The sequence below is a fragment of the Heterodontus francisci genome, chromosome 33 (assembly GCF_036365525.1).
Source record: "Heterodontus francisci isolate sHetFra1 chromosome 33, sHetFra1.hap1, whole genome shotgun sequence".
NCBI classification, from domain to species: domain Eukaryota; kingdom Metazoa; phylum Chordata; class Chondrichthyes; order Heterodontiformes; family Heterodontidae; genus Heterodontus; species Heterodontus francisci.
In genome coordinates, this window is record NC_090403.1 from 53392212 (window position 1) to 53416420 (window position 24209).

Sequence of the window (24209 nt, forward strand, 5' to 3'; positions counted from 1 at the left end):
AGAGTTACCATTGACCAGAAACTGAACTGGACCAGCCATATAAATACCGTGGCTACAAGAGCAGATCAGAGGCTAGGAATTCTGCGGCGAGTAACTCCCGTCCTGACTCCCCAAAGCCTGTCCACCATCTACAAGGCACAGGTCAGGAGTGTGATGGAATACTCTCCACTTGCCTGAATGGGTGTAGCTCCAACAACACTCAAGAAGCTCAACACCATCCAAGACAAAGCAGCCCGCTTGATTGACACCCCATCCACAAACATTCACTCCCTCCACCACTGACGCACAGTGGTGGCTGTGTGTACCATCCACAAGATGCACTGCAGCAATGCACCAAGGCACCTTCAGCAGTACCTTCCAAACCCGTGACCTCTACCACCTAGAATGACAAGGGCAGCAGATGCATAGGAACACCACCACCTTCAAGTTCCCCTCCAAGCCACACACCATCCTGACTTAGAACTATATCGCTGCTCTGTTCACTGTTGCTGGGTCAAAGTCCTGGAACTCCCTTCCAAATAGCACTGTGGGTCTACCTACCCCATATGGACAGCAGTGGTTCAAGAAGGCAGCACAGTTTTGTGAGTATATTAAGGGCAAAAGGAGAACCAGGGAAATAGTGGGGTCTATTAGGGACCAAAGTGGTATTGTATGTGTGAAGTCGGAGGACGTAGGTGAGGTTTTAAATGATTACTTTTCATCTGTGTTCGCTATGGAGAAGGACGATGTAGGTGTAGAGATCGGGGAGGGGGATTGTGATATACTTCAACAAATTAGCATTGAAAGGGAGGAGGTTTTAGCGGGCTTAAAAGTGGATAAATCCCCAGATTAGATGCGTCCCAGGCTGTTATAGAACATAGAACAGTACAGGCCGTTCAGCCCACGATGTTGTGCCGAACCTTTAACCTACTCGAAGATCAAACTAACTACCTACCCTTCATTCTACTATCATCCATGTACCTATCCAAGAGTCGCTTAAATGCCCCTAATGTATCTGCTTCTACTACCACCGTTGGCAGCGCATTCCACGCACCCACCACTCTTTGTGTAAAGAACCTACCTCTGATATCTCCCCGAAACCTTCCTCCAATCACCTTAAAATTATGCCCCCTGGTGATGGCCCTTTCCACCCTGGGAAAAAGTCTCTGGCTATCCACTCTATCTATGCCTCTCATCATCTTGTACCCCTCTATCAAGTCACCTCTCATTCTTCTTCGCTCCAATGAGAAAAGCCCTAGCTCCCTCAATCTTTCTTCGTAGGACATGCCCTCCAGTCCAGGCAGCATCCTGGTAAATCTCCTCTGCACCCTCTCTAAAGCTTCCACATCCTTCCTATAATGAGGCGACCAGAACTGAACACAATATTCCAAGTGTGGTCGAACCAGGGCCTTATAGAGCTGCAGCATAACCTCGCGGCTCTTAAACTCAATCCCCCTGTTAATGAAAGCCAACACACCATACGCCTTCTTAACAACCCTGTCAACTTGGGTGGCAACTTTGAGCGATCTATGGACATGGACCCCAAGATCCCTCTGTTCCTCCACACTACCAAGAATCCTGTCTTTAAGCCTGTATTCCGCATTCAAATTCGACCTTCCAAAATGAATCACTTCACACTTTTCCAGGTTGAACTCCATCTGCCACTTCTCAGCCCAGCTCTGCATCCTGTCAATGTCCCGTTGCAACCTACAACAGCCTTCCACACTATCCACAGCTCCAGCAATCTTCGTGTCATCGGCAAACCTGCTAACCCAGCCTTCCACTTCCTCATCCAAGTCATTTATAAAAATCACAAAGAGCAGAGGTCCCAGAACAGATCCTTGTGGAACACCACTGGTCACCGAGCTCCATGCTGCATACTTTCCATCTACTACCACCCTCTGACTTCTATGGGCCAGTCAATTTTGTATCCAGACAGCCAACTTTCCCTGTATCCCATGCCTCCTTACTTTCTGAATGAGCCTACCATGGGGAACCTTATCAAATGCCTTGCTAAAATCCATATACACCACATCCATTGCTCTTCCTTCATCCATGTGTTTTGTCACATCTTCAAAGAATTCAATAAGGCTTGTGAGGCATGACCTGCCCCTTACAAAGCCATGCTGACTGTCTCTAATCAAACCATGCTTTTCCAAATAATCATAAATGCTGTCTCTCAGAATCCTCTCTAATAATTTGCCCACTACTGACGTAAGACTGACTGGTCTATAATTCCCAGGGTTATCCCTATTCCCTTTCTTGAACAAGGGAACAACATTTGTTATGTGAGGCAAGGGAGGAGATAGGGGCTCTGACACACATTTTCAGATCCTCTCTGGCCATGAGAGAGGTGCCAGAGGACTGGAGGACAGCAAATGTGGTACCATTATTCAAGAAGGGTAGCAGGGACAGACCAGCTAATTACAGGACGGTGAGTCTAACATCAGTGGTTGGGAAAATTCTGAGGGACAGGATTAATCTCCACTTGGAGAGGCAGGGATAAATCAGGGATAGTCAGCATAGCTTTGTGAGGGGGGAGATCGTGTCTAGCAAAATTAATTGAATTTTTCGAGGAGGTGACTGGATGTGTAGATGAGGGTAAAGCAGTTGATGTAGTCTACATGGACTTCAGTAAGGCTTTTGATAAGGTCCCACATGGGGGATTGGTTAAGAAGGTAAGAGCCCATGGGATCCAGGGCAATTTCGCAAATTGAATCCAAAATTGGCTTAGTGGCAGGAGGTGTTGGGGGATGGTCTAGGGCTGTTTTTGCAAGTGGAAGCTTGTGGCCAGTGATGTACTGCAGGGATCGGTGCTGGGACCCTTGGTGTTTGTAGTGTACATTAATGATTTAGACGTGAATACAGGAGATAAGTAAGTTCGCAGATGACATAGACTTTGGTGGTGTCGTAAATAGTGAGGAGGAAAGCCTTAGATTACAGGACGATATAGATGGGCTGGTAAGATGGGCGGAGCTGTGACAAATGGAATTTAATTCTGAGAAGTGTGAGGTGATGCATTTTGGGAGGACATAGTTGCCTCACAGCGACTGAAACAACACGGAAGGTTCACAAACCACTGACCACCTCCAGGCGCGTATCCATTGTCTCTCGAGATAAGGAGGCCCAAAAGAAAAAAAGAACAAGGCGAGGGAATATACAATGGATGGTAGGACTCCAGGAAGTACAGAAGGTCAGAGGGACCTTGGTGTACTTGTCCATAGATCACTGAAGGCAGCGGCACAGGTAGGTAAGGTGATTAGGAAGGCATATGGGATACTTGCCTTTATTAGCCGAAGCATAGAATATAAGAGCAGTGAGGTTATGATGGAGCTGTATAAAATGCTAGTTAGGCCACAGCTGGAGTACTGTGTACAGTTCTGGTCACCACACTATAGGAAGGACGTGATTGCACTGGAGAGGGTGCAGAGGAGATTCACCAGGATGTGGCCTGGGCTGGAGCATTTCAGCTATGAAGAGAGACTGAAAAGGCTCGGGTTGTTTTCCTTAGCGCAGCGAAGGGTGAGGGGGGACATTGATAGGTTAGATAGGAAGAGACTTTTTCCCTTAGCGGAGGGGTCAATAACCAGGGGGTGTAGATTTAAGGTAAGAAGAAGGAGGTTTAGAAGGGATTTGAGGAAAAAATGTTTTACCCGGAGGGTGGTTGCAATCTGGAATACACTGCCTGAAGTGGTGGTAGAGGCAGGAACTCTCATAACATTTAAGAACAATTTAAATGAGCACTTGACACACCACAGCATACATAGCTACGGGCCAAGTGCTGGAAATTGGGATTAGAAGAGTTAGGTCCATGATGTCTGGCACAGACATGATGGGCCGAAGGGCCTGTTTCTGTGCTGTATATCACTATGACCACCTTCTCAAGGGCATTAGGGATGGGGAAATAATTCTGGCCTAGCCAGCGATGCCCGCATCTCTGTCTCTCTCTCTTTCCCCCCCCCCCCCAACTCTGTCTGTCGTGTTTCCTTCCCCCCCCTCCATTCCAGCTTGGAAACTTTCAAATGCTGCCTGTTGACTGACCACCTTTGCATACTCCAACTACAATCAGAATCCCCGTTGGGGGAAATCATCCACATCGCTGTCTCCAAGAAACCCACTGAATCAGTCATCTACCTCTTCAAACTAAAAACCTCCGGAACACTGAATTCAGCTAGAAGCCAGCCAAATCACCAAATGCCACACACTGTATACCCTTTTTTTTTTAATGGACTTTAACTCAACCAAATCTACTTTTCCCCACTCTAACCTATTTGTGTGTGTGTAAACCTCCAGTCTCTGTGAATGTGAGTGAAAGTTGGTGTGTTCTTTTTATTAATTCGGTTTAGCTACAATAATGTCTTTCTTTGTTAACTCAAGAAAACCTGTCCAATTGGTTCGTGTTATGGTCATAGCAAGTAAGTCATCAAACACTTACTGCATTGGCCAGTACATCCACTTTAAGAAAGAATTAAACCTGTTGTGGTCTAACAAGGAGAAGGAAAAGAGTGAAGCCCTTCGACCCCTCCTCACTAAGAGTCATGGAGTTATACAGCACAGAAACAGTCCCTTCGGCCCATCGTGTCTATGCCGGTCATCTGGCACCTATCTATTCTAATCCCATTTTCCAGCACTTGGCCCTTCGCTTTGTATGCTATGGCGTTTCAAGTGCTCATCTAAATGCATTTTAAATGTTGAGGGTTCCTGCCTCTACCACCCCTTCAGGCAGTGTGTTCCAGATTCCAACCACCTTCGAGGTGAACATTTTTTTCCTCAAAACCTCGTGCCCCTTACCTTAAATCTGTGCCCTCTGGTTATTGACACCTCAGCTAAGGGAAAACGTTTCTTCCTATCTATGCCCCTCATAATTTTGTATACCTCAATCAGGCCCCCCTGCCCCCCTCAGCCTTCTCTATTCTAAGAAAAACAACCCTAGCCTATTCAGTCTCTCTTCATAGCTGAAATGCTCCAGCCCAGGCAACATCCTGGTGAATCTCCTCTGCAGCCTCTCCAGTGAAATCACGTCCTTCCTGTAGCGTGGCGACCAGAACTGTACACAGTACTCCAGCTGTGGCCTAACTAGCGTTTGGTACAGCTCCATCATAACCTCCCTGCTCTTAAATTCTGTGCCTCGGCTAATAAAGGCAAGTATCCCATTTGCCTTCCTAATCACCTTATCTACCTGTGCTGCTGCCTTCAGTAATTTATGGACAAGTACACCAAGGTCCCTCTGACCCTATGTATGTCTAGGGTCCTACCATCCATTGTATATTCCCTTGCCTTGTTAGTCCTCCCAAAATACATTACTTCACACTTCTCAGGATTAAGTTCGATTTGCCACTGCTCTGCCCGTCTTGCCAGCCCATCTATATCGTCCTGTAATCTAAGGCTTTCCTCCTCACTTATTTACGACACCACCAATTTTCGTGTCATCTGCGAACCTATTTATCATACCTCTAATTCACGTCTAAATCATTAACGTACACTGCGAACAGCAAGGGTCCCAACATCGATCCCTGCGGTACACCACTGGTCACAGGCTTCCACTCACAAAAACAACCTTCAGCTATCACCCTTTGCCTCCTGTCACTAAGTCAATTTTGGATCCAATTTGCCAAATTGCCCTGGATCCCATGGGCTCTTACCACCTTAACCAATCTCCCATGCAGGACCTTATCAAAAGCCTTACTGAAGTCCATGTAGACTACATCAACTGCCTTACCCTCATCAACACATCCAGTCACCTCCTTGAAAAATTCAATCAAGTTTGTTAGACATGATCTCCCCCTGGGAAAGCCATGCTGACAATCCCTGATTAATCCCTGCCCCTCCAAATGGAGATTAATCCTGTCGCTCAGAATTTTTTCCAGTAGCTTTCCTACCACTGATGTTGGTTTCACTGGCTTGTAATTACCTGGTTTATCCCTGCTACCTTTCTTGAATAATGGTACCACATTCACTGTTCTCCAGTTCCCTGGCACCTCTCCTGTGGCCAGAGAGGATTTGAAAATTTGTGTCAGAGCCCCTGCTATCTCCTCCCTTGCCTCACATAGCAGCCTGGGATACATCTCATCTGGGCCTGGGGATTTATCCACTTTTAAGCCCGCGAAAACCGCTAATACCTCCTCCCTTTCAATGCTAATGTGTTTGAGTATATCACAATCCCCTACTCTGCACCTACGTTGTCCTTCTCCATAGTGAACACAGATGAAAAGTAATCATTTCAAACCTCACCTCTGTTCTCTGGCTCCACACACAGATTGCCTCTTTGGTCCCTAATGGGCCCCACTCTTTCCCTGGTTATCCTCTTGCCCTTAAAATACTTATAAAATGCCATAACAAATATGTATGTTGTAGCTCTTAACCCTTCCAATGTTGTCAGCCTGTTAATCTGATACCTAGTCCAAGCTTCACTGCATTTTCCTCCAGATGAACATTGAGAAAACTGAAGTTGCTATCTTTGCCCCTCTGTCACCCCCATCCCTCCAAAAAAGCTCTGATTCCATTCTCCACTCAGACTACTGTCTCAACCAAACTAGACTGTTCGCTAGCTTGGTGTTCTGTTTGACCCTAAAGTGAGCTTTCAACCCCCTGATCTCTCCATCAAAAATGCCACCTACTTCCATTTCCCTAACATCACCGATCTTCAACCTTGTCTCAGCTTATCTGCTGTTGAAACCATCATCCAAGCTTTTGTCACCTCCAGACAGCTACTCCAATGCTATCCTGACCAGCTTCCAATCCTCCACCTGCATGACCCCTGGTATAACTAATACTTGAAATTCTCATCCTTGTTTTCAAATTCTTATCATAGCCTCACTCATTCCTCTCTCTGTAACCTCCTTCAGCTCTGCAATCCTTTGAGAAATCTGCATTCTTACAACTCTAGCTTCTTGTGCCTCCACTTCCCCCTTTGGCCCACCATTGGCAACCAGGTTTTTGGCCAGCTGGAGTCTAGACTTTGAATTCCATTTAACATTAAGCAACTAAAGTTGAGGGATATAGTAAGTAGCAATGCATTCTGTTCTTGAACCTTTGGGACAGTCCAGATGGGTTAAATTGGATACTTCTGGTCCTATGCATTCCAGTTTCCCTCAAAGCAAAATGTAGAAATGGTACACTTAGAATTTAATTTTAGAGAGAGAAGAGTTTTCTGTAAAATGTGGGATTTATGTATGTGCTCCAAAAGTATTATTGGGTCAGTTTTGGTAACATTAGTCACAACTGTAGATGTGATTGGGACTAACGGGAGTATATGTGGCAGATTAAAAAGATTAAAGTTATTTGCAATTCTGATGAAAGTTCAGGAAGGGAAGGTCAAACTTAAAGCTCCTCTTGTGCAGAACTAAATTATAGCTAATGGAGTTCCTTTAAATAGAAAAAGGAAGTGAAGAAAATAAAATGGCTACTGTTGAAATTGCCATATTAAAGTCCTGTTTTCTTTGACCTGTAACCTCCTCAGCCCCACAGCCCCCTCATCTCTGTGTTCCTCCAATTTTGTACGTTCCCGATTTTCATCGGTCCATCATTGAATAAAGAACAAAGAACAGTACAGCACAGGAACAGGCCATTCGGTCCTCCAAGCCTGCGCTGATCTTGATGCCTGCCTTAACTAAAACCTTCTGCACTTCCGGGGACCGTATCCCTCTATTCCCATCCTATTAATGTATTTGTCAAGATGCCTCTTAAACGTTGCTATCGTACCTGCTTCCACCACCTCCCCCGGCAGCAAGTTCCAGGCACTCACCACCCTCTGTGTAAAGAACTTCCCTCGCACATCACCTCTAAACTTTGCCCCTCTCACCTTAAACCTGTGTCCCCTAGTAACTGACTTTTCCACCCTGGGAAAAAGCTTCTGACTATCCACTCTGTCCATGCCGCTCATAACTTTGTAAACCTCCATCATGTCGCCTCTCCACCTCCATCGTTCCAGTGAAAACAATCCGAGTTTATCCAACCTCTCCTCATAGCTAATACCCTCCAGACCAGGCAACATCCTGGTAAACCTCTTCTGTACCCTCTCCAAAGCCGCCACGTCCTTCTGGTAGTGTGGCGACCAGAATTGCACGCAATATTCTAAATGTGGCCTAACTAAAGTTCTGTGCAGCTGCAGCATGACTTGCCAATTTTTATACTCTATGCCCCGACCGATGAAGGCAAGCATGCCGTATGGCTTCTTGACTACCTTATCCACCTGCGTTGCCACTTTCAGTGACCTGTGGACCTGTACGCCCAGATCTCTCTGCCTGTCAATACTCCTAAGGGTTCTGCCATTTACTGTATACTTCCTACCTGCATTAGACCTTCCAAAATGCATTACCTTACGTTTGTCCGGATTAAACTCCATCTGCCATTTCTCCGCCCAAGTCTCCAACCGATCTATATCCTGCTGTATCCTGTGACAATCCTGATCACTATCCGCAACTCCACCAGCCTTTGTGTCGTCCGCAAGCTTACTAATCAGACCAGCTACATTTTCCTCCAAATCATTTATATATATATTACAAAGAGCAAAGGTCCCAGCACACATCCCTGCAGAACACCACTAGTCACATCCCTCCATTCAGAAAAACACCCTTCCACTGCTACCCTCTGTCTTCTATGACTGAGCCAGCTCTGTATCCATCTTGCCAGTTCACCTCTGATCCCGTGTGACTTCACCTTTTGTACCAGTCTGCACTGTGCCTTCAGCTGCTTAGGCCCTATGTTGTGTCTCCTGCTTTTGAAGCGCTCCTTAAAATTTACCTCTTTGACCAACACCCTGTCGCCTAACTTTTTTTAAATTCATTCATGGGATGTGTGCATTGCTGGCTAGGCCAGCATTTATTGCCCATCCCTAATTGCCCTTCAGAAGGTGGTAGTGAGCTGCCTTCTTGAGCCGCTGCAGTCCATGGGAGGGTAGGTACACCCGCAGTGCTGTTCGGAAGGGAGTTCCAGGATTTTGACCCAGCGACAGTGAAGGAATGGTGATATAATTCCAGGTCAGGATGGATATATCCTTACATGGCTTGGTGACAAATTTTCCTTGATAATGCTCCTGTGCAACTCCTCAGGCCATTTTACTACATTGAAAGTGCTATATAAATGTAAGTTCTTGTTGCTGGTCTAAATTTTACATCCAGCTATCTACCAAAGAGAAGTCCCATGCTGCTGAATGATCTCTGCGTTGTGGCTCTCGGTTTGGGTCCTTTCTCATTGATTCTGCTGTACTCGTTTTTCAGAACTTATTCTTCACCCTTTGCTGGACTGCTTTGTACCAGCTCCTCAAATTCCTGCTGCCGCTTCCGATCTTGTGTGCTACTTGCCACCAATGTTCCCTCTAAACTGTGCAACTGCACAGCAACTCAAAAGTTCCCACGAAAGCTGTATACAAGTTGGCCCTTTAAGTTACCGCTTGTGAGTGGCCATGCAAAAAAAATTTCAAGGGCCCGTGCACTTAAACAACTCACCTGCGCGCTATAGAAAAAAATTAGAGGGTACATTGCTTGCCCACCCTACAGTTGTTGTTCCAGTTGGACCAACTCTTTCCTCTTCACTGAAACTTGAGGATTTACCCTTTACTTCCACCAGATGCACTACTGCACAATGCTAACATTTTGACCTCTACTGAACTCCAGAATAACTTCTGCTAACACACTGTCAACTCTCCTCGACCCTCTGATTCTCCGACAACCACCACCAGCACCTCCACTGATACTCTGCCCCATGATTGTCTCCTGAATCCAGTCCCTCTCCTCAAATATCTCTGAACCTAGAAATTGGTTTGTGTATGCTGCAGTCTGACCTCATGCTGTCTGAGTAAGCTTCTTCCTAAGTATCTCACCATTTCCTGAAAAGTCTTTTGAAACATTTATAACTGTCTCCTCATTTCAAGTAAACTCTGTTGTCCTATTCTCCCCCTCACTAATCTCACTGTCCAGTATATGTGCAGGGGGGGCTACCCTCACCCCACTCAGAACTAGCCCCTTAGACTGGTTGGCAGATCAACAGTCATCACCCCCTTCACACGTCCCCCCAGATTGTTTGTTCACTCGCACGCAAGGCTCAGGCCATCCATAAACTTATACTGCACTGGCTTAGCTATCCATCCACCAGATTTCGCTCAACCACATCAAGCTCTATCAGGTCTTACTGTTTTCTGCAAAAGCCAACTACTGCTCAAGGATCATTCTGGATAATAAATATACCCACCTTTTGCTCTCTTGACCACCCCTCCCCACCCCCTATCTCCACTTAACTGCTGACCACTCAAATTTCCTTCTTGCCCCTGCTAGCTGACATTGTGTGAATGGTTTCATCTCCACGGTGCATCAGTTTTCCTTTTGTTCCGCGTGCCGTTGCATTGGCCTTATCCACTAGAATTCCCTCCGTAAACCCAACTACCTCTCCTCCTTTGAGACCACCTTTGAAGACGACCTCTTTGACCATTCCTTTGGTTACCTCTCCCACATCTCCTTCGACTGTGTTGTGTTTCTTACGGCTCTGTGAAGCATCTTGTGACGTTTGTCTACATTAAAGGTGCTATGTAAATGCAAGTTAATGAGGGTGCTAAGATTTTAAAAACACTGTTTCAAAAGGACACTCTTTCCTGTCCATGTTTAATATGTTTGAACTTGTCCTGTGATTTCTAATGTTCCTAAGAACTGCTAATGCAGTAAGTCATCATTGTAGCTTTGAGGTTAAGACCTCAGATCCAGACTTGTTTACCTAATGCTGCTAAATCAGGATTAAAATATTCAAAATATTGGATTTTGGGGAACAATCTAAAGGATATTTTAGTTCGGAGAGTAGGTTCTCAACTAAAATGCTTCTGCAGAAACACAACATACGCGTGTCCAAGACTACTCTTCCAATTAGCTTTTTAATTGTACTTTATCACAGTAAATTCACGGAGATGACTTTTGTTCAGTAAGGTATAGTAGACGTGATGTGAACATGTATTGCTGTAGGTAATTGTCATGAATTGCTGCCTTGTGTTGGTGTTGATTCCCTATTTATAATAGGAACTGGGAGCCAAATGAACATCTTGTTCGGCTCAGTTTGTGACTGGAGGGGAGGAAAAAAGTTCGATCTCAGTTGATCTTGGGTTAAGGAGGAAGAAAATCAAAGATCCTGCTCTTGCTCGCCTTTGTCCAAGTGTGCGTGCGTGGCAATCTGGTTGAAGACAGGAGCAAGTTGGGTTGTGATGCTCCTCGCAGTGAAATAGTTCACCACCTTTCACTGTTGGGACTGATGTGTGAATAATGGCCACTCGGGCAAGGTATAGAAGGCCACCCGTGGAACTATATCCTGGTAAGGGGTTGGCTTCTTCAAGAGGAGGTGATAAAATTGGCAAGAAGAAAGAGTTGTATTATTCCCGGTAAACTGTGATGCTAAAATAAACCAGCAGTCGGCAAATAAAACATGGCTGCAGTGAACCTGACTGCGAGGGCATCATGCTCTGCATTTTTCAGTTGGTAGTGCATTGATTTACGAGAACTGAAGAGTCTCTTCTCTTGAAACCTATGATGTAAAGGCATGTTTTTAAAGTGAACAGGCATTCTATGTGTGCACGCAAGCAGTGCCACTTTTGTCATCCTGCCTGTAAAGCATTCCTGCACTATAAATGTATCAATTTGCTTAACAGGAGGGCACAAAACCCTTCGATATAAATAGCTTGCATTATATAGGTGTTCCAAGTTGTTTGCTCTTATTGTACATCACTGAATTACATAAATATACGGGTACAATTAATTTGTTCATTTTAAGATGTTTCTCTTTTTACAGAAATAAACGCAACAGGATTCAATTATCAAAATGAAGATGAGAAAGTGACTCTCTCGTTCCCCAGTGCTCTACAAAAAGGTACTTTTACAACTTGACAAAAACAGGTGTGCTTATATGCCTTAAAATTGTATATGGTTCAAATTAGTTGCTGCTCTTTTACTTCTGAGACCTGGATTAGGATCAATTCTGCACTCATGTCTCTGATTCTCCCTGTCTCTTTAGTTTCTCCATTTAGGGGTAGAAATTCTGACATGCCGCCATTTGATGTGTGCCAGGAGTACATATTGCAGTTGTGCACTTCTTACCCATTGTTTCCTACACATTAACTTCAGTGGATGGAAAAGTGTGTGCTAATGGTGTGTAACTTTGCAATATAGATTACACAAAATGATGCATTGGAATTTCTGCCAGCTAGTTTCTACTTGAACATGGATCCACAACATAAAATCCAACCAGTGCAACATCAACAAGTTCTTAAATGATTCATGGCCTTTGCCTCTACCAGTGTATGCAGTTGCCCATTCCATATGTTCATTACTCCTTGTACAGAAGAATGTCTTGCTGTCAGTTGATCAACTATTCAAGATTGAGGGAGCCCACACCTACATTTGGTTATCTGGCATTTTAGGTTGCCTGTATAGATTTTGTTGACTGTAGTTTGTGTAATTGGATTTTTTAAAAAAGAAAATACTGTGGGCTGCAGCAAAAATGTGTTTTTTTATTAGTGTACACAATTAATTTAGGTTCATAATACTTGCATCTAGTTAGCTACTGCTAATTTGTTTTTAAGTGCAAGTTAAGTGATGGTGTTAAATGTAATTCTTGTCAGTTCACTTGGTTGGTTGGTGAGTGAAGCTCAGTTGTCAAAGCAAAATGTTGGCAACAAATACAATGGTCATTTGTGATAATTTCTCACATTGAGATGGGCAGTGGACCAGGTAACTACATAGCAGTTAATGTTGTTGGGGCTGAAATGCACCCACTATTAGAGCCAGGGAAACAAACAGTGCAAGAGGGCAGATTGACGGGAAAGGGCAAAGGATGGTAGCAGATGGCCACGGATAAAGTTGCACAGCAAAGCAGCTCCCTCAGGAGCTGCCAACCCAGAAGCCATCTTGAACTTTAGACATTAGACTTCCTATCAGAGTGGTCTCCAAAATAATTAGTAAGCCAATTCAATGACATTTGTTTAGCAAGAAAAAAGAAAGGAACTGGGTGTAATTACAGGAATGAAATAATTTAAGTGTTATTGTCTTTGAAACTTTGTGTAAGGTTTCGGTCTTGTCACTTGGCAGAATGAATCGAGTAATCTGAACTCATCTCTTGGAGAAAAAAATCTCCAAGGGAGTGAAAAAAAATCTTTCCAACTGGATTGCATAAGAGCTTATTAAAGACCTGTGAATATTTGGAGTGAATTTTCCAAATTAAAGATCCTGCCAGTTGATCTATTAGAGTATTTTGCAGTCTTGTATGCTATACTGATGGCAGGAATAATAAAAGTTAAATAATGCCCATAACAAGAAGCTGAAAAATAAACTTTGTGCTTTAAAGGTCGCAAGTCAGGAATTAAGATTATTGTGCCCTCAAAGCAATTTTTGTTTAAAGGGATGCAATTGTGAGATAAAAAGAAAAAAACCTAAATACTGGAAATAAAGACAAACCGTTGCAAGTGCGCAAAAGATAGATCAAAATTTGAAAGAAGTATGGGTTAATGGATCAGATACTCTCAGCGTAGAGCCGGCATGGACTCGATGGGCCGAATGGCCTCCACCTATGCCGTAAATGCCTCATTGACTCTATGTGACCCTTAATGTGAATTGTAAATATTGGACTTCTTTGCACTTTGCAAAATCAGGGATAAGAAGCAAATTTCTGTCGTTGTTGCTCATCTGTTTCCAGTTATTAACTTTTCCATAGGAGTGCTATGCTTGGTATGTAATCACATCTATCAACCTCGTAAGCTACTTGCATTGGTGGAGCCCTTGGAGTAAGTCTGTCAGTTGTGGAATAGCAGAGTGTAACTCTTAAATGGAGTTATGAGGGAGAGAAAAAAAATGAAGGAAAGTGTTCTTCTTTGGCCTCCTTATCCCGAGAGACAATGGGTAAGCGCCTGGAGGTGGTCAGTGATGTGTGGAGCAGCGCCTGGAGTGGCGATAAAGGCCAATTCCAGAGTGACAGACTCTTGCACAGGTGCTGCAGAAAAATTTGTTTGTCGGGGCTGTTACACAGTTGGCTCTCCCCTTGCGCTTTTGTCTTTTTTCCTGCCAACTGCTAAGTCTCTTCGACTCGCCACACTTTAGCCCCACCTTTATGGCTGCCCGCCAGCTCTGGCGAACGCTGGCAACTGACTCCCACGACTTGTGATCAATGTCACAGGACTTCATGTCGTGTTTGCAGATGTCTTTAAAGCGGAGACATGGATGGCCGGTGGGTCTGATCCCAGTGGTGAGCTCGCTGTACAATGTGTCTTTGGGGATCCCGCCATCTTCCATGCGGCTCACATGGCCAAGCCATCTCAAGCGCCGCTGACTCAGTGGTGTGTATCAGCTGGGGATGTTGGCCGCCTCGAGGACTTCTGTGTTGGAGATACGGTCCTGCCACCTGATGCCAAGTATTCTCCGGAGGCAGCGAAGATGACATACGTTGTCCAGGCCTCGCTGCCATAGAGCAAGGTACTGAGGACACAGGCTTGATACACTCGGACTTTTGTGTTCCGTGTCAGTGCGCCATTTTCCCACACTCTCTTGGCCAGTCTGGACATAGCAGTGGAAGCCTTTCCCATGCGTTTGTTGATTTCTGCATCTAGAGACAGGTTACTGGTGATAGTTGAGCCTACGTAGGTGAACTCTTGAACCGCTTCCAGAGTGCGGTCGCCAATATTGATGGATGGAGCATTTCTGACGTCCTGCCCCATGATCGTTTTCTTGAGGCTGATGGTTAGGCCAAATTCATTGCAGGCAGCCGCAAACCTGTCAATGAGACTCTGCAGGCACTCTTCAGTGTGAGATGTTAAAGCAGCATCGTCAGCAAAGAGGAGTTCCCTGATGAGGACTTTCCGTACTTTGGACTTCGCTCTTAGACGGGCAAGGTTGAACAACCTGCCCCCTGATCCTGTGTGGAGGAAAATTCCTTCTTCAGAAGACTTGAACGCATGTGAGAGCAGCAGGGAGAAGAAAATCCCAAAGTGTGTGGGTGCGAGAACACAGCCCTGTTTCACGCCACTGAGGATAGGAAAGGGGTCTGATGAGGTGCTGCCATGTTGAATTGTACCTTTCATATTGTCATGGAATGAGGTGATGATACTTAGTAGCTTTGGTGGACATCCAATCTTTTCTAGTAGTCTGAAGAGACCACGTCTGCTGACGAGGTCAAAGGCTTTGGTGAGATCAATGAAAGCAATGTAGAGGGGCATCTGTTGTTCGCGGCATTTCTCCTGTATCTGACGAAGGGAGAACAGCATGTCAACGGTCGATCTCTGCGCGAAAGCCACACTGTGCCTCAGGGTAGACGCGCTCGGCCAGCTTCTGGAGCCTGTTTAGAGTGACTCGAGCAAAGACTTTGCCCACTATGCTGAGCAGGGAGATTCCACGGTAGTTGTTGCAGTCACCGCGGTCACCTTTGATTTTATAGAGGGTGATGATATTGGCATCACGCATGTCCTGAGGTTCTGCTCCCTCGTCCCAGCACAGGCATAGCAGTTCATGTTGTGCTGAGAGTATAGCAGGCTTGGCACTCTTGATTATTTCAGTGGTAATGCTGTCCTTCCCAGGGGCTTTTCCGCTGGCTAGAGAATCAATGGCATCACTGAGTTCTGATTTTGGCTGTATGTCCAGCTCATCCCTGACTGGTAGAGGCTAGGCTGCATTGAGGCAGTCTCAATGACAACATTCTCCCTGGAGTACAGTTCTAGGTAGTGCTCAACCCAGCGGTCCATTTGTTTGCGTTGGTCAGTGATTATGTCCCCTGATTTAGATTTGAGGGGGGCGATCTTCTTGATGGTTGGCCCAAGAGCTCTCTTAATGCCATCATACATTCCTCTGATGTTTCCGGTGTCTGAGGCCAGCTGAATATGACTGCATAGGTGTTGCCAGTAGTCGTTTGCGCAGCGCCTGGCTGTTCTTTGTGCAGTGCTTCTGGCTGCTTTAAGTGCTACGGATGTTAACTCGCTGGGGGCTTTCTTGTAGTTCAACAGTGCAATGTGCTTAGCGGCTATGACGGGTTCCAGCTCTTCATTATGAGATTGAAACCAGTCTGCATTTCTCTTCGCACGTTTGCCGTTGGTGGTCAAAGCTGACTCATAGATGGCGTCTCTGATGTGGGCCCACTTGGTCTCAGCATCCCCTGTGGGAGTGTTTTGAAGGGCTGTTACAAGTGAATTTAGAAATTTTTTTAACAGCTGTGGATGAGAAATTCTGCTCGTGTTGATGGTGGCCCTTCTGCTTGGAATGATGCAACTTCTTTGGTCTGAGTCTAACCTTGCTGTGCACCAGGGAGTGGTCGGTGTCACAGTCCGCACTGTGGAAGCTGCGTGTGATTTGAACACTGTTTAAGGCGGCTCGCCTTGTGACGATGAGGTCTAGCTGGTGTCAACGACGCGATCTTGGGTGCCTCCATGAAACCTGGTGACAGGGTTTAGTGTGAAAGAACGAGTTGGTGATGCAGAGGTTATGATAGGTACACAACTCAAGCAGTCTCAAGAAAAGTGTATTGAGTAGAAATTTGACTTGTACATAGAATTAAAGGAGGAAATTATTTTTAATTACTGATTTGAAATTTATGCTGTGATGCCAGGCACTTACATCCCACTAATGCAATTCATTTTTCTTTATTCGTTCTTGGGATGTGGGTATCGCTGGTTAAGGTCAGCATTTATTGCCCAATCCGAGTTCGGAGAATATTGTGGTACATCTGGGTGGCCTGCTGGGCAACTTCAGTGGGCAGTTGAAGAGTCAACTACATTTGGGTGGGGAGAGTGCTGTTTTGTCTTGTGGAATATAAATCATTTTTTTTTACTATTGTGGAAAATGGTTCATAGTGTATGTAGCATCCTGCCATATCCTTCAGTTTTAAAGTATGCTGTTTAGAGTGCAGTAGTTCTGACCTGCAAGGGAAAACATGCTTGGAGCAGAGAAGGGAAGATTTCAATGAAGAAACAGTCTATGGTATTGATCAATTTAGTATAACGCCACTGTCCTTCAGTGATTTATGTTTAGTCAAAATAAATCTGTACTGGAGACTGGGTGGTGTGCTGTATTAATGCCCTGTTTTTTGACCTAGCTTTAAATTCAGATTGTTGGTATGAACATGTCCTCCTCCTGTTGGCTGCAATTAGTTTGGGCAGTTTCGCCTCAGTAGTTGTGAGTGCACAGTGCAAAAACTGCCCAGATTTGCAACTGAGGGAGGCCATGAGGAAAATCTTTGTCAGGAATGAGGATTCGGAAGGCTGAGAGGGTCCTTGAGAGGCTGCAGAGGAAATTTACCAGAATGGTTCCAGGGATGACAGTTTTTGGCAACAAGGTTAGTTTGGAGAAGCTGGGGCTGTTCTCCTTGGAGCAAAGGAGATTGATGGGGCAATTTGATAGAGGTGTACAAGATTATGGCAGGCTTAGATAAGGTGGACAAAGAAAAGCTGTTGCCATTAGTTGGTGGTACAAGACTTGGGGACACAGATTTAAGGTTTTGTGCAAGGGGTGCAGGGGTGATGTGAGAAAGAACTTTTTTATGCAGTGAGTATTACTGACCTGGAACTCGCTGCCTACAAGGGTGGTAGAAGCAGAGATGATGAATGATTTCAAAAGGAAATTGGATGAGAACTTGAGGGAAATTATCTAGGGAATGTCGCTAGGACAAATGTGGGCCTATTACAGGTGAAGACAGGAGAATTTATAGTGGAGAACAGGGAAGTGGCAGAGAAACTAAACTTGTATCTGTCTTCACAGAAGAAGATGCAGAAAATCTCCCAGAAAATGCTAGGCAACCGAGGGACTTGTGGAACTGAAAGAAATTCGTATTAGTAAAGAGGTAGTACTTGAAAAATTAACTGGATTGAAGGTTGATAACTCCCCTGGACCAAATGAGCTACATCCCAGAGTGTTGAAGGAGGTGGCTATAGAGATAGTGGGGGATGCATTGGTGGTTATCTTTCAAAATTCTATAGATTCTGGAACGGTTCCTGCTGACTAGAAAGTAGCAAATGTAACCCCACTATTTAAGAAGGGAGGACGACGGAGAATGGAGAACTACAGACCTGTTAGTTTGACGTCAGTTGTGGCGAAACCGTCGGAATCTATCATAAAGGACGTGATAACTGGACACTTAGAAAATAATGGTAAAATTGGGCAGAGTCAACATATTACATGAAAGGGAAATCATGTTTGACAAACCTGTTGGAGTTTCTTATTTATTTAGAGATACAGCACTGAAACAGGCCCTTCGGCCCACCGAGTCTGTGCCGACCAGCAACCACCCATTTATACTAACCCTACAGTAATCCCATATTCCCTATCACCTACCTACACTAGGGGCAATTTACAATGGCCAATTTACCTACCACCTGCAAGTCTTTGGCTGTGGGAGGAAACCGGAGCACCCGGCGAAAACCCACGCAGACACAGGGAGAACTTGCAAACTCCGCACAGGCAGTACCCAGAATCGAACCCGGGTCCCTGGAGCTGTGAGGCTGCGGTGCTAACCACTGCGCCGCCCAAGATGTTATCTTGTGATTTCACACCTACTGCCCATTACTTGTAGCATAGGTAAAAGAGAACCAGTGGATGTGGTGTATTTGCATTTTCAGAAGGCTTTTCATTAGGTCCCACCAGGAGGTTAGTAAACAAAGTTAGAGCACATGGAATTGGGGGTAATACACTACTATGGATTGAGAATTGGTTGACAGACAGAAAGCAGAGAGTAAGAATAAATGGGTCATTCTCAGGATGGCAGGCTGTTACTAGGGGGGTACCACAAGGATTAGTGCTAGGGCCACAGCTGTTCATAATATATATAAATGATTTGGATATTGGGACCAATTGCTGATGATACATTGCTGGAAATGTAATTTGTGAGGAGGTTGCAAGGAGGCATCAAGTGGACTTGGACAGGCTAAGTGAATGGGCAAGAACATGGCAGATGGAATATAATGTGAATAAGTGTGAAGTTATCCATTTTAGTAGAAAAAACAAAGACAGAATATTAAGTGATGAGAGGTTGGGAAGTATTGGTGTCCAAAGGAACCTGGGTGTCCTTGTTCATGAGTCACTAAAAGCTAGCATGCAGGTGCAACAATCAATAAGGAAGGCAAGTGGTATGTTGGCCTTCATTGCAAGGGGATTTGAGTACAGAAGTAAAGATGTCTTACTGCAATTGTATAGAGCTTTGATGAGACTGCACCTGGAGTATTGTGTATAGTTTTGGTCTCTTTATCTAAGGAAGGATATAGTTGCCATAGAGGGAGTGCAACGGAGGTTCACCAGACTAATCCCTGGGATAGCAGGATTGTCTTAGGAGAGATTGAGTAAACTGGGCCTGTATTATCTAGAGTTTCGAAGAATGAGAGATGATCTTATTGAAACTTACAAAATTCTTACAGGGCGTGACAAGGTGGATGTAGGTAGGATGGTTCCCCCGGCTGGTGAATCTAGATCCAGGCGACACAATCTCAGAATAAGGGGTAGGCCATTTAAGACTGAGAAGGGGAGGAATTTCTTCACTCAGAGGGTGGTGTATCTTGGAATTCTCTGCCCCAGAGGACCGTGGAAGCTCAATCATTGAGCATGTTCAAGACAGAAATTGATAGATTTCTGGAGACTACTGACATCAAGGGATAGGGAGATAGCGTGGGAAAGTGGCATTGAGGTTGAGGAACATCCGTGATCTAATTGAATAGTGGAGCTGTCTCGATGGGCTTAATGGCCTACTCCTGTTCCTAACTTGCTGGGCTGTGGGATAGAGCAGAGGAATGGGACTGATTGGATTGCTCTACAGAGAGCCAGCATGGACTTAATGGATTGAATGGCCTCCTTCTGTGCCTTAATGCCTCTGACTCTGTACTTATTACTGACACTCCTCTGAGATGGAGATTGGTTGCATTATTGGAACAGAGCAGAAGGACCTGTTACTATGCACCTGGCTCTGCATGTATGTACTTGATATTGATGGTGCTAAAATAGAACAAATGCTCAAATTCATGACCAGTCTTGACACCCACAAAAATGAGCATAAAGAAAATAAATTGCATTCAAAACTCTAGCCAAGAATCTATAAAGATGTCCTCCAGTGTTTAATAAATAAATAGTAATTTATGGGTCCATTTTACAAGTGTCCTAGCCTGCGGGCCAGACAGTTCTTATGCTGTATTATTAAAATGTAATTTCTGTTTATGGTGTGTTAATTATAGCATTGTATTGTAACAGGTCACGGCACTTTGAAGATAGATTTTGTTGGAGAGCTCAACGACAAAATGAAGGGATTTTACAGAAGCAAGTATACGACACCGTTGGGAGAAACCCACTATGCTGCTGTCTCTCAGTTTGAGGTTAGAAAATTAAACTAGTGTAGTGGTGTCCTGTCTATAATTAACACCTTTCTGGTAAATCTTGAGTGAGGGTCAAGGCAAGATTTTAGAAGTGAAACAGTTTAGTCGGATGGGATGTTGAATTTCTGGTGCGGGGGAAGTGGTGCAGAGAGTGGCTCCGTTTCACCACCAACCTGTTGCTATAAACCTCTTCAGTTATTAACTTGCAAGCATTTCCTTTGCTGGGGAAAATCATCAAAGACTGGATCTTTTACAGACTTCCCCTGAGCTTGGCAGATTTTTTCTTAAAATTGCATGACTTTGGAATTCTGCTTTTGTCTCAAGTATCACTCTTTAGTTAAAACAGTGTTATGTTTTTCTCTTTTCAGTGAATGTAGTTATTCCACAGGGAGTAAGAATTCCACACAGCATTTATCCTTTGTGTATAAAAGGCATGCACATTATCTGATTAGACTTTTAGATAATACTTGTAAAGATTCTCATGTCTGTGCAGCACATAGGATATGAAGTGATTTTGCATTATTTGAATCAATCTTTCATTTTCTCTTTTCTATCTCTCGTTCTTGTTTTCCCTCTCACCCCCGCTCCCTGTTGCACCCCTGCTCTTGCTCTCTCCTTCTCACTTTTTCTCTCTCTCTAGCCTACAGATGCACGGAGAGCATTTCCATGTTGGGATGAACCTGCCATAAAAGCAACGTTTGACATCACGCTAATTGTTCCAAAGGACAGAGTTGCCTTATCAAACATGGTAAGCAGCAGTGTGTGTTTTATTTCGCCCGCGTGGATCCTGTAAAAGAAGGTGTTAGTTGAAGAAAGGCGAAGCAAAGTGATATCAATAAGTTATCACAGAATCAGGGAATAAACTGTGGAGAATGATTCACAGTTATATTTATTAAAGTGAAAGATGAAAGTAATGTCTTATCTGCGGGATAAGTCAATCTAATCACATATCACAATCTAATCACCATATATCTCCAGTAAAAAAAAAATTGTCTGGAATGAGTGATTTACACAGTCATTGTGCAATTAGGTACTGTCTTTTTCTACTTGATTTAAAAGCTTTTACTATGTACATTCAGGGGAAAGATGTGCTGGACAACGGCATATTTCTTTCCCTCCATTGTTTTAAAAAAAAACCTCTGCTCTGTTCCAATGAATTTCTTTAACTTTTCTATGAGAAACAGCATTTCTTACTGCACCAGTGTAAATTTTTGAACTCCCCACAGCTAACCATCTCTGTGGATATTTGGAGAACTTGTGGTCTGTTTTCAGACTAGGCCCCTGGACGGTAGGAACTGCAGAAACTTGTTCAATGTAGGATTCTTGCAGAGAGGGGACTTTGAACCCAGTATTCTGTGATGGTCATGGTTTCAGAAGTGAAAGAAGAACCAGTTTAGCCTACTATGCTACTCAGTCTCCTAAACTTTAACAGATCATTTATATTTACTGCAGCATCCATCTGCATGGATGAACCCATTCTTAATCATCCATCTGTTGACATTCTTAACTCCACTATATCCTTGGTTCTCAAGTGGAATTCCTACAATGCTACAGCTGCCTTCAAGAAGCATAGGTGGTTCTTCTCTGTCTAACGCTACTTTTGCCTTCAGCAGCTCTTAGCTTTGAAAGCATTTTATAAAGGTAAATCCAATTCATGATTTTAATATTGCTCCCATGTTGGAGGAGGCTCTCCAACAACTCATTTGCACTCAGAGTACTAGAGGATAACAGATTCCACCCACCCCCCCTCAATGATCTCAAACTCCTTTTTCTCCATCTCCAATGACCTCAAGCTTCTTTTTCTCCATCAACATCCTGGGGGTCACCATTGACCAGAAACTGAACTGGACCAGCCACATAATCACAGGTCAGAGGCTAGGAATTCTCTGGTGATTAACTCTCCTCCTGACTCCCCAAAGCCTGTCCACTATCTACAAGGCACAAGTCAGGAGTGTGATGGAATACTCTCCACTTGCCTGCAGGAGTGCAACTCCAACAACACTCAAGAAGCTTGACACCATCCAGGACAAAGCAGCCGCTTGATTAGCATCCCATCCACGACCTTCAACGTTCCTTCCCTTTACCACCGATACACAGTAGTAGCAGTGTGTACCATTTACAAGATGCACTGCAGCAACTCACCAAAGCTCCTTCAACAGCACTTTCCAAACCCATGACCTCTGCCATTTATAAGGACAAGGGCAGCAAATGCACAGGAACACCACCACCTGCAAGTTCCCGTCCAAGCCGCACACCATCCTGACTTGGAACTATATTCCCGTTCCTTCACTGTCGCTGGATCAAACTCCTGGAACTCCCTTCCCAACGGCATTGTTGGTGTACTTACACCTCAAGATCCGCAGCGGTTCAAGAAGGCAGCTCACCTCCCCCTTCTCAAGGGCAATTAGAGATGGGCAATAAATGCTGGCCTAGCCAGCAATGCTCACATCCCATGAACAAATATATTTTAAAAATCTTCACTGGAGTTTTTCCTGTCCGTTATCAGTACTATTGTGGGGTCGTTGCTGCTTTGAGCTTCCTTTTCTTGCATCTTTTGAACGTCAAATATGTTATATAATGTCCATCTTCCCTCATCCTCTAGCTCATTCTTTGTTTGAACTGTAAATGTTGAATCCTACCTGCTTCAGTATTTTCCTCTTCTGCAATCTAAAGCCTTCTGAAACTCGAGCATGCAATGCACAATTCACCTCATCTTTTTGTCCTTGGTAGAAAGAAATAAAGAGCTTATAGTTGTATTGCCCTTTTCACATCTTTGGAATGTGCCAAATTGCTTCACAGCCTGTCATGCCCTTTACCTGGGTTTCTTAATTATATTGTACTTTATGTGGTGCACATCAGTTGCGTAAATAATTGCCATGGAGTGTCGAAACCACTACTTAGAAACTAGGACAATGAGATTGCAATTACGTTATCAGGTGAATGTTGGATTAACTGCAGCAAACACACATAAGCCTGTCATAACTGCAAATAGGCAACATTGCTGAAGGGAGTTGTAAATGTATTGCACACATTCACACTGGGGAGTATTCTTGTCAAATTGGGATTAAGATTAATTGGTTTACTAGCATCAGTGCTACATTTTTCAATGAGACCTATTGCATGCCAAACCTGGGAGGGTAGTGCTTTGAGTAGATGATGAGAAACTTTTTATCTTGAAGGTTCAATTGTGTTCTGTTGCCATTCCACGATGTGAAACCAGTGATCAATAATTCTGATTTTGTAGAAAATGATTAATTTTGTTCTGCTGAATCTTTGTCCAAATAAAAAGCCATAATTATGGCTTTACTCATTTACTGTGCAACTACATCATCTCATACAGCCATGGCAGTCATGGGAAAGCTATATAATTCATCTATTGTATAAATACATTTAGCAGCTTGGTGGAGAGTCAATGTGTGATACCATAGTGACAGGATGGCGGTTCAATTCTGAGTTCTTGATATCAGTTATGGCATGTATTTCCTGCTGGTCAACTGGAGAGCTGTACTGGCACAGCTTAGGGGAGCACATTGGCCACAGGTACTGGAAGTAGCTTAGAAGACCTACGGTATGAGTAAATAGAGGGATTTAACATTCAAAGGAGAGATATGCATGCATATGTATGTATATGTTCGTATATAAGAATGAATTATGTATGAATGTTGCATACGTATATGTGTAACCAATATCTGAGGGGAAATGTCTTTTCCAAGGTTGTGATCAAATAGCTCAGGTAACTTAAACCGCTCAAACTTTGCACTGAATACTGAGATTGTGCCATGGCCTGCAAATCACTACAATTTAAACTGCCTAAAATAATATGGTGTCTAAGTTATTGTAGTTGCAAGTGGTTATGGTGCTGCGAAGCCCACCGTTGCCCACCGGGATGGTCTTTTTGAAGACGGTGCTTGTTAACGCGACAGGATGGTTGGGT

At 44.2% G+C, this 24209-nt stretch overlaps 1 protein-coding gene across 1 annotated transcript in view; it reads left to right on the plus strand.

Annotated features, from left to right (window-relative positions):
• Nucleotides 1-24209, plus strand: part of npepps (aminopeptidase puromycin sensitive) — a 225265-nt gene that overhangs the window by 97081 nt on the left and 103975 nt on the right. The window contains exons 3-5 of the mRNA XM_068013580.1: nt 11743-11820; nt 20154-20275; nt 20916-21023. Of these exons, the coding sequence (XP_067869681.1) occupies nt 11743-11820; nt 20154-20275; nt 20916-21023 (308 nt within the window). The remainder of the gene's footprint in view (nt 1-11742; nt 11821-20153; nt 20276-20915; nt 21024-24209) is intronic.